General features: G+C 43.4%; 3 protein-coding genes across 5 annotated transcripts; 2 read left to right on the top strand and 1 right to left on the bottom strand.

Annotated features, from left to right (window-relative positions):
* The first annotated feature begins 1,765 nt into the window (after positions 1-1,765).
* On the top strand, positions 1,766-4,074 carry LOC131881481 (BLOC-1-related complex subunit 8 homolog). Of its 3 annotated transcripts, none has more exons than XM_059228364.1 (4): positions 1,766-1,916; positions 2,067-2,364; positions 2,902-3,388; positions 3,760-4,074. In XM_059228364.1, exons 2-4 carry the CDS (start codon positions 2,352-2,354, stop codon positions 4,055-4,057), a joined length of 798 nt encoding a protein of 265 aa, XP_059084347.1. In that variant the 5' UTR covers positions 1,766-1,916; positions 2,067-2,351; the 3' UTR covers positions 4,058-4,074. The 3 variants fall into 3 exon arrangements, with proteins under 3 accessions (XP_059084347.1, XP_059084349.1, XP_059084348.1); XM_059228366.1 differs by having other exon boundaries at positions 1,889-1,957; XM_059228365.1 differs by lacking the exon at positions 1,766-1,916 and having other exon boundaries at positions 1,997-2,364.
* Positions 4,075-4,198: 124 nt separating this feature from the next.
* On the top strand, positions 4,199-5,746 carry LOC131881479 (F-box/WD repeat-containing protein 4-like; the record flags this gene model as incomplete). Its single annotated transcript, XM_059228361.1, is given in 1 exon segment — positions 4,199-5,746. A coding segment is annotated over 1 exon segment (1,380 nt), but the record flags the coding sequence as incomplete, so codon positions are not given.
* Positions 5,743-8,665, bottom strand: LOC131881480 (small ribosomal subunit protein uS9m-like). The gene is made up of 4 exons (XM_059228362.1): positions 8,361-8,665; positions 8,086-8,292; positions 6,768-7,206; positions 5,743-6,192 (listed from the first exon to the last, which is right to left on the bottom strand). The coding sequence occupies exons 1-4, from the start codon at positions 8,532-8,534 to the stop codon at positions 5,804-5,806; spliced, it is 1,209 nt and encodes a 402-aa protein (XP_059084345.1). The 5' UTR covers positions 8,535-8,665; the 3' UTR covers positions 5,743-5,803.
* Positions 8,666-10,913: the final 2,248 nt, after the last annotated feature.

The raw sequence follows: 10,913 nt of genomic DNA, 5'->3' as shown, positions 1-10,913 counted from the left end.
ACTTTTCACGTCCAAATAGGGATAAACAGAAAGCAATAAATTGAATACTTGTAGTATACTAATGAATTTTCAACATCTATTTCCATTCAATTGTTCTATAAGACTGAAAGAAAGTTTAGCAAAAGTGTTGGATTTAAAGTCAAGCACCAAAAGATGTGCTTTTCCTAGAACTATTTTGTTGGAATTGGTGATTGCAAAAGTGTTGGTGAGCTCCTAAACATATGGTATACAACTGCTTGTCTAATTCTTAGTTACATATGATAATTGTTCGAAATTTTACTCAGAGAGGTTTTGAAACGTGTCCCAGAAGAGTTGGTGGCTTATTCATTGCAGCCTAGCACTTGTACAATATATTGTTGATTTGATAATCTCTTGATTAAGTTTGGCATCTTAGAGCATAGTGTCTCATTTTTACTTTTGATTGTCCGTACCTGGACGCAACAGAGGGCTCTTCCTCCGCTCAATGAAAAGGACTACAAAGGTGACGTTGGCTACCCTGCCTCCTTCCACTCCAGGGGCGTCCTCCTGTCACGTCTCTCTCTGTCTTCTTTTTCTTTCAAACGGACTTTCCCAGTCTGATTTTGGTACTTTAGTTGCGTGATTATCAATTTGGAGCATTGGGTTAAGGAATCATCACTTCCATCCTTAACACCATGAATTCTCCGAAGAAGATCAAGGACTTTTTTACCCTTGCCCTACATGCGTCTCGTTTTTGATTATATAAGAATGGATTGAGTATAGCTCTGTATCTAGAAGAGTACAAAAGTGAGATCAGTGCACCACAGAAGTTTAATTTTAATTCCTTTCCAAAACAATGAATTTACCTGGGCCCCAAATCCAAACCAAACGCATTTACATAATATTCTCTGATTCTATGTGTCATATACGGCTTTAGCTACCCTTCAGGCACCCTTTAATGTACTTTGAATGTTTTAAATGCCAGTTGTTGAGCCACTTTCTATATTTCTATTCAAAAATACCTAGTTTGAATCTGGTGTTGCTGTCATTGCAGATGAGGTAGAGTAACTTAAGCCTTAGCACTAACTCTTAAAAAAAAACAGAAATTTACAAAAATGTGTTTGGTTTGGATCTGGGATCCATGTAAGCTCAATGTTTTGAAACAGAATTAAAAGTTCAAAATTAACTGCAATTGTGCTCTGAACTCATTGTTGCACTCATTTAATTCAGGGCACTAGGATTGAGTGCAAAGAGAGTGAAACCATGTAAGACCAGCTTTAAGGGATTTCTGGATTAAGGGCTGGAATTTCTCTAAAATGTGACAAGCACCACCCACTATCTTTGTGAATTAACTTGAATGAAGTTTACTCACTTCACAAACCTAGATTAGCGTTATAGTTTATTAAAAAACCAGTCACCATTGCTACATGAGCAAACATATCTAAACACCTTTGTGTTAAGAACTAGGTGAACAAAGACATTTTCTTAAGTCCACAGGGCTTTATTGTACGGCTCTTGTGCATGTACACATGTATGAAACTGAACATGCCATCTTCAGCTCTAAACCAAATAACTGTCCATAATCATGGAACAAGTTACTGACCCCTCGGTTGCTTTTAGCCTGTGGCTGGTTTGGCTTGGTCTTGTTGTATCAAAAGTAACAAAGGTGAGGCTTCAGTGTGCATCAAAACTAGAGCGCTAGTCAAAACCATCCATCTAACGCAATGCTCCAAATTGATAATCACGCAACTAAAGTACTCAAATCCGACTCGGAAAGTCCGTTTGAGTTTTTCTTGTTTGACTTCTGTTATAGGCCTTCTTCTTCCTCTTTCCTTCCTTCCTTTCTTCCTGCCTGCTTAGCTGGCTGGCTGGCTGGCTGGCTGCCCTCCTTGTCATACGATAAGCTTTCCTTGGATCTGGACTGCCTTCGAAGTACTTCACTACCAAACGTGAATCAGGTAAGGTATCCATACGTACGTACGTATGTATGTACATGTAGGTAAGGTCTCTTCTGATTTCCGGAGTCAATCCGGAGGACGGGCTGGCCCACCCCCCCGCTTGAGAGCCCCGGTTAATGACTGCCATGGCGGATTTGATTTTCATTTCAGAACTGTAGGACACCCGTGATTTGTACTTGGATTGGGATTGACCATGGCGTCGTACTTTGAGAGCCAGATCGGGGCCCATCGGGGCCAATTACGTCATATCGGGCACAGCCACGGTCCGAGTCACTTTTGAACTGGTCTAGCCCATCGCCCCGCCCTGCTTCCCGCCCATTGGTCGTGTTGTCTGGCTCTCCATCCACCCGACCCAGCTATTTCCGGATCTAGTACAACTAGTATCGATCTATCGATCTACCTACTTGGTATTCATTACAAGTCGATTATTGGAGAATGACAGAATCAGGTAACACCGGTAACACCAAAGCCATTGTTAGCCCAGCTATACATATATGAAGAGGGTCGGGACTGGTTGTGTTTTTCGGATGGTATTTCTGGATCCCATGGGGCAGGATATTTCTATTCTTCCTGGATGTCTGGATCCCACGCGTGTGACGTCACATGCATGCTACGATTTGGGAGCAGGGTGTAATCGGGGTCCATGGCAATGGGACATATGGCCAGGGGAAATAAATACACATTTAGATCTCCAGCATTCCTTGGGAGTGGAGCCCAGGCAGAACAGCTCAAATTGAGGAAAGATACGGGTTTTAACATAGTATGAGATAACCCTTTTCAGAGCCCAATGTTTTGGCCTCACAACCACTTAATCATGGGTTTGGCAGGTTCGATTGTCAGAATAATAAAACGAAATGCAGAGTCACATTTGTTTTAGGTGGTTAGTTAGGTGTTGTCAAGGAATGAACATAGACTTACTTGAATGACTCTCAGTCAGAGAGTCATCCGTGAATGGGATCCCATGGACGCTTTTCCCTTGTTCTAGTTGTAAGCCCACCATCCATTTCTCGAACTACGCCCGTATCCGGTATCAGCTCCGTTTCCGCCCTCGAGACGACCGCCGCCGTTGCTCCCGTCACCGCTCCTGCCGCTCTCGCCCGCTCGTCGCAGCCGATCCGGCCGCCTCCGCCACCCCCGCTCGTTCAACCGGTGGTGGACCCGGAGCTCGAGAACAAGGTCAAGCGATCTTGCGAGCGGATCTCGGAAAACCTGCACATTTGCGCCAACGAGCCCTCGCTGGCCTTGTATCGCCTGGCCGAGCACGTGCGCAAGGCCTTGCCGCCCACGGTCGAGAGTCGGGCGGAGATCCGACGTCTCCACCAACAGCTAAACCGCACGCATAGCGACGCTGAACATGGCTTGGACACGGTGCGGAGCATGGAACGGGCCTCGCCCGTCCTCAATCAGGCCCAGGAACTGCTGAAGAATGCCATCTTCTTGCAGCAGCAAATCAAATATGAGCAACAAAGAAGGTAAGACTCGCTCGCATCTGGCTGGGGGTATGGGAGGATTGGATGTATGTATGAATTTCACATTTTGGTTCGGTGACATCAAAGTGAGTGATCAAAGCGATTGCACCATCATGACTTCATTCTGACTTGAGTTGCGATTATGTTTTCTTTGCCTTTGATTTTGTTTCAGTCGACTCATAGCTGCTTCTTCTGCTTCATCTTCAACGACTGCCAGTCCTGCTGTCCCGGTTCAAAAACGCGGCACGGCTCATCTCAAATCGTTGAGGATATCATAGTGTTACTAGTATTCACACCTTTCATCATTAGGTACTGGCCAGAGGACTAGATTTCGCGGCGATTGACCTTTGGATCTGAATTATTCTCTATTGCAGATGTCGGAAAGAACCCTCGATGTATCAGCGGCTCTCCGCCCATATATCCTCGGTCGATATTCCGGACTTTTCGGATTTGAAAGAGACGGCCCGTGAAACGGCCAATCGCGTTGAGCTAGCATTGTCTTTGGGCAGCGAATCGTCCGCCCCCAATTCGCCCAAACCGCCTTTGTCCGGACGAGCCGCATCGGTTCAAGAAAGTGATCAAGGCTCGCCCAAGACGGCCATTGCTCGCTCGCAAAGTGTGATAGGCAAGGTCGGAACTCATCAACAACCGCCTGTGCCGCGAAAAGTGTAATCATCGACAAAGACGGTTAGAAAGCACCGCACAAACGTGAATTTGAATGAGCATGTGTTCTGTTGTGGTAGACCTCCGATCATGAGCTCGCCGATGTGGATTACCACCGACTCATCCGACCAACAGGGACAATATCAACACGAGCAACACGAGCAACCTGAGCAACCTCGATTGGAAAACCTCCCCAAAGAGATTCTACTGAATATCTTCGAATTCTGCACCACGGACTCGTTACAGGCCATGGCCACGATGAACGCCGAATTCGCCACCCTCATCCTGACCAGTTTCAATCTGAATGATAAGCGCTTGCATATTAATGCACTACCCACCGAGTTGTTGCTCCATATCTTCTCGTTCTTGGACCGCAAATCCCTGGCTCAAGCGTCCAAGGTGAACCGGAGATTTCAAGATGTGGCTTATGACGACAGTCTATGGGTCAATAGTGCCCGTTTGTGCCTGGTCACCAATACTAGCCATGAATCGATCCAAAATCGATGCCGTGATTTGCCCTCGGCTCGAGATCGGGTTCGTGTGTCCCGGAATTGGCTGGATCGGCGATATTCCGAGACCTTGCTCTTGACCCAAGAGGTCAAGTACATGCCGCGAATTCAATTGGAGGATCGGCACTTATGGGTCAGTTGGGGCAATCGCATCTGGGCCCATCCCCGAATGGACCAGGGTCGTGTCAAGCGCACCACAACTCGGGTGCTCAAAGGTCATAACGATGATGTGTCCCGATTTGTGGTCAAGAACGGCATCATCGTATCCGGCGGACGGGATCGTGCTCTAGTGGGTTGGCAATCCGAAACCGGTCGGTTCCTCTTCGCTAAACGGAACTGTCATCAAAGCGAGATCTCGGCCGTGGATTTAGTGACCAATAGTGGAGTCATCGTGACCGGCTCGCGTGACAAGTTAGTCAAAATCTGGTCCTACGACGCGTCTAAAGACAACTTTCCCGCCTTGTATGAGACCATCGACACTGCAGATCGTGTTTGGTCATTAGAGGCCAATCCCATGGGAGATTGTGTGGCCATTGGAACAGCAGGATGGGGAGGTGTGCCGTCGCTTCATCTGTTGGATTTGAACACGACCCGGCCTTTGTTTCCCGTTTCACAGGGTCTCAAACGCGGAGCAGGCATTCTGGACCTTCATTGGATGTCCAACCAGACGTTCCTCTCGTGCGGGTATGATACCACGGCCAGACTCTGGGATCTTCGAACGGGGTCTTGGGAACGCGTTTGGACCGAACCTTTCGATGAGGCCGTGTATTGTCTAGCCACGGACAAGAACATGACCTTGATTTGCGGGACTGCCCGGCACGGTCTCGTTCGGTTGTGGGACATGCGTCAGGAGAAACCCGTGCAGATGTATTATACCAAGCACCCGCACAACGGCCAGTCCAGTCCAGTGTACAGTGTTGCGTTTGACCCTTTCCACTTGTACGTGGCCCTGGATCAAAGCCTGAGCCTGCTTTCGTTTTCCGGATTGGACAATAATCGGAAGGGTCAATACCGATTTTGAGATTGCCTTTAAATTCATCTCCATGTTATTGTTGTTAAATAGTTATCCTCCAAGAATTATCGCGTGACATCCCAAATTATTCGTGCATACATATATACATATATATATATATTCTTCTCAGTCAGCCTCCAGAAAAGAACTTAAAAATACACCAAACCCAAAACTTGACATCGTTTGATATTTATTACAACAACCATGTAGTATAATCCTATAATCATCATCCCGCTATCGCTTATTCCACGAGTACTTTCTCCTCGCGCCTTCCTGGCCGGGTTTCTTTCGTTCTCGTACGCGCACATCTTGGGTGAGAAGGCCGGCCACGGCCATTCTGGCCACCATGCCTTCGTCGACGAAGCTTCTGAGACACATGGCGGTGGCGTAACGGATAGCCGAGGCTTGGCTGGCCGATCCACCGAAATTGACCACGGCTTCAACGTCAACCTGTCCCAAGAGCTTAGTGAACTGCAGAGGGAACATGATGGCCAAACGTTCTTTCATGCCAAAGAAGTAAGTGATACCCTGGACCTCCTCGGGGAAATCAATATTCATGAGGGTGAACTTGCCAGTGCCAGGCTTAGTAACGCGAACCTTGGCACAAGCGGACTTTTTCTGACCTAAAACAGATGAGTTTTTTTTGTCATGGCTTAATATCATGTCATGTCCGAACGAATTTTGCATGTCGAACAGTGGACAAGAGTGAGAAAGACCTGCTGATGGTGAGATGGATCTGAGATGAAGGGTATAAATTTGAATGGAATTTGCCGACGTCTGCGCCACTCTTTTGGATATTTTATCTTGACGCATCCCAGTTTTGGGCATCAAAATGTAATTGCATATTCTGGCAGGATCTAATCTGTTTGGCTAACGATGGATTGAGACACATACAATTTTCTGAATTTCTCACCACAAAATTGCACGGCATATTTAAAGAAAGAAATGGCGGGTGAACTGGAGCAGCTTATTCATCGTTGAAATGGAGTGCTTTGAATGCATTGCAAAGGAACATGGGGGCTTTAACGACCATCAACATTAGACATGTTTGAGGTCGCTAAAGATTGGATTGGTTCATATCCGAACAATAGTCAGAGCAATTCTAATCCAAGCTCACTATTAGCCGTGGGATATTCAAACTCGATCGGATTCGTGAAGTCAAATCCCACGGAACGATTTCGCACCAAATCCAACTCACCTTGGGCTTCAACATAGGATCGGCCTTTCTCGTCCGTCAAGACCGGCAAGATCTCCACCTTGCTTTGAATGAGGCCGCTGGACACGCGATATTTGAAGATGAAATCCTTGACTTTGTAGGAGAAGTGCTGGAAGGTGATCCGATCCAAGGCGGAGATGAGCTCATCATACTGGTCGGTGGACAAACTCTCCAAAAATGACTTTTCGAACTCGTCTTTGGCCATCCATCGCGTGCCACTCAATGCCACATCGTTCAACAGAAGCTCTCGATCCGGATAGATCCCTTGGCTTTGGAGTTGATCGTTCAAGAGCATCAACTTCTCCAGCACCTCCACCACGTCAAATAAAGCTTGCGAATAGTTTGGCTTGGTGGTGAAATAAAATGGATGTAAAGGACGCCCCTCGCCATCAAATTCGGCCTCCTTCTGCTTCGGATAGACCTATAACCCAACCCAAGAATCAATTCAACGCCAACCTCGATCCTCAAACAAATAACTATCTAGTAGCTTTTAGTGCTCTGACGCTATCTCACTACTATCCTGGTACAATATTTAAAAAAAAAAAAACTCAGGATACTTACTCAGAGAAGCCGATAAATTGAATAAATTGAATAAAATGAAAAATTCAATCTATTTGTGGTGCAACTAGGAGTGGCAACTTGTCTGCATCAAATTTTAAAGAAATCAATGATTTGTATTCTAAACTTTTAGCAAAAGTCTCATATCCTGGCTCAACATCAGAATGCTAAAGATGCTTAATATAGATCTATAGGGCTAGTCAAATAAACGCGTTCATGGACAACTGACGTTATTCGATGGAGTAAACTCAAAGACAACATGCCCAGCCAAACCGCACTGTGCATGCATTGGATTTTGACATTTTTTCCATTTTACATGCTCGTCTAGGCAATTAGCATTTTAGTATTGAGCCAATTTGATAGTGCGTTCACTGATTAACACCAAACATGCTCATTTAGTAGGGTCAAAATCACTTGATTATTAAAAATTCAATGGGCGAATGGTGCGAGTTGACTGTGATGTTTGTCTTAGTTCTCTCTCCCCAAAATGCACAAAATCAGGGTGCCAGACCACATTTTTCCTTGAATTTCCTTTACTTGACATCCCCTTATATTAAGCATCTTTACAGAATACCATTTGCATAGACAAAGCCACTTGTTGGAACAAGGTGACAAATTCAAGTTACTGTATACATGGCACAGGCTGGTGCGGAACCTAGATTGTCTACACTCTGGCTCCATAAACCTAGATCAGCTCTCTGTCCTACAGTTTTTCACTTGGCAAGGAGAATGAAATACCCACCTCTGCCGGAGGTTTCATTGCAGCGCGGGCCGATTCTTCGTACAATCCACTGGGAAAGAGATACTCAATGGCCTTGTCAATATCAGTCTGCGTCATGCTTTCGAAGTCCGCGCCCATCATGTTGGCCAAATGCTTCTGTCCCAAACGGAATTCCGCGTTCTCCAAGGCCAGAAACGCGTCATGCTCTCGTTTTTTCTTCAGGTAATACTGAAAAGCCAAGCATCCTTATCTGTGAAATGACGTTTTTGGTATGGAGACTTTATGGTCACGCTTACTTTGACTGCTAAATTAACGGGTTTCTTGGTTTCCAGCAGGGCTCCACTGGGCTCAGGCTGAGTGGGCTGGGAGGCGAATCGACACGTGGCCACACTTAGGATTAGATGGGGTGGGTTGAGGCGTCCCAAACGTCGAACTGTCGGATTGTGGAGTAGGTGATTGAAAGCGGCCATGATTAGACCACGGGTGCGGAATGGGGTATTCAAAACGAGGGGAGCATGTTACAAAAGTTGGAGGTCGTGATTAGTGAACAATGTTTATGTTCGAGTTCCAGTGTCAGCTGCTCCCGACGCAATGTCAGAGAGTGGGAGTCACACAACCTTCGAAAGGCGTTTGTGCTTCGGAGGATCCAATCGGATCCAATGCCTCTGTATCGCATTTTGCTTTCTCTCCCTCTGCTCGAAAAAGTTGTAATGAGCAATGTCACTTTGAACATGCAATTCTTTGTTTTCAGCCATTCTACAACATGAAAAGTGACCAAAAATACTGTTTTGAGTTTGTTTCTCAAAAATCCTCTGTACTTTATAGTCATTTGTGAAGTAAGTGAAATGAATAAGAAAAGCATTTTTTTTTATTGACGAGAACCTAGACTCGGAAGACTTTCTTTTTCAATTTTATTTTATATTTTGTCAATTTACTGGTAAAGAAGACTGGTAAAGTTATGATATGCTTTTGAAAGCTTGAAGGGTTGAGCGCTATAATGTACACTAGATATTTAAGCCATCATATGGTTCAGAGCACGTCTGTCAACTCAAATTTGTCGCCAGACCAAATATCGTATGAAGTTTAAGTGGCAACGTTTTGACGAATTTAAATCGTACAGTGTCTTAGTACCAGAAGGCGGGGCACAGTGGTTTAAAAACATACTTAGTTTTTAGAGAAATACCCAAACACATCTTGGCATTATCTAAATCGTCAAATCCCACGGAATACTTTTGATTTGATTCTTTCATGAATTTTCATCTTAGATTAAAGACTAACATACCTGAAAACGTTAAAAATCAATTCTCACATTACTTAGCAGTGGTTTATTGGATCATAATTTGATTAGAGCTAATTGTATTCTGTTATTGACTACGTGAGTTAGAAAATTCCATTGTATAAGCTTTTGAAAGTTATTATTTAAAAAAAGGTTTTTAGGTTTGTCAGTTTTTAATCTGAACTAGAATTCCATAAGGCTCAAAAGGAAACGAGGTTGTGCCTTTTGGTTTTGCAAGGTAGAAAAACGCCAAGATGTGTTTGGGCAAGGACACTAAAGCAAGGAAACGCCACTTTTTTGTGATCACCAAACCTTTCCTGCCAAGTAAGGCCTAAACTTTTGCTGCTGAATGTCAATTATTGGCATAATTATTAAACAAAATATGTGACTAATACCATTTTCGTAACCATTGATGGTATGTGTTTAAAACCAGGCATGTAAATATACTAAAAATGATTTAAATCTGTCGTAAAGTACAACATTTGAAAAGTGCTAATTAGGTTTTCTTGATACAGCAAGAATTTGCTCTAAACAAAATTATTAAACAAAATATGTGACTAATACCATTTTCGTAACCATTGATGGTATGTGTTTAAAACCAGGCATGTAAATATACTAAAAATGATTTAAATCTGTCGTAAAGTACAACATTTGAAAAGTGCTAATTAGGTTTTCTTGATACAGCAAGAATTTGCTCTAAACAAAATCAGTCAATTCTCTTTGCTAATAATTTTATTTGTAAAAAATTATTTCAGAAACATCTTGACCAAATTTTAAGTAATTTGACGCGTTTGTTATGAAACTATTGTTTTCACTCTGGGGATGGCCCTCAATCCAAAAGTAGACATACTGTGGCTCTGAGCTACATTTGTTCTTTAAATTCATATGGATGCTTCATAATCATGGAATGATAATTTCAAGAGATCTGGCACCTGTTTTATTTGAATTTTTCGGTATTTTGGATGCTTTTGTAAGAAAAACAATTTATTGGAGTTTAAAGTTCAAATTGAGATCTAGTCTACTGTTCTTTGGTATTACTCTGTGCCCCTTAAATAATGCCTGCGTTCCTTTTATGCACACTTCGTAATAAGTAGAAATTTAAACTCTACAAGAAGATAACTCATTTGTTTTTCACATGCCTGATGTTTTTTGTCAATTCTCATCAATCAATAAAGTGATTCTTGTTGATTTTCTATCTATGCGTGTTTTTAGCCAGTTTTACTCAATATTTCACTGATTTGAAAGACATTTTGATTGTTTTTGATTTATTTGATGTTCATGGGTATTTCTTTTTTTCTGCTGACTTTCTAAATTAATGCCGAAATATTTAGTATATGGACCGAGATGTATATCAATGACATCATTATTTAATAAAAAATACTTAAATGTACTTTGTATTACGGATAATCTTGTTTTATTGATACTAGAGTTACTGTCTTGATTCAACGCAATGGCCTAAGTTGGCGGTCAGGGGAAAGCCGTGTCGTTTCCTCTCTTTAGATTCCCTGGTTTGGGTAATGCCATTCAACCTAAGAAGACGTTTGAACAAGTGGAGGATGAAAGTGCAAATGTA

This window comes from Tigriopus californicus, chromosome 5 (assembly GCF_007210705.1).
Source record: "Tigriopus californicus strain San Diego chromosome 5, Tcal_SD_v2.1, whole genome shotgun sequence".
NCBI classification, from domain to species: domain Eukaryota; kingdom Metazoa; phylum Arthropoda; class Copepoda; order Harpacticoida; family Harpacticidae; genus Tigriopus; species Tigriopus californicus.
The sequence above is the reverse complement of the archived record's forward strand: the minus strand, read 5'-3'. Positions and strand labels throughout refer to the sequence as shown.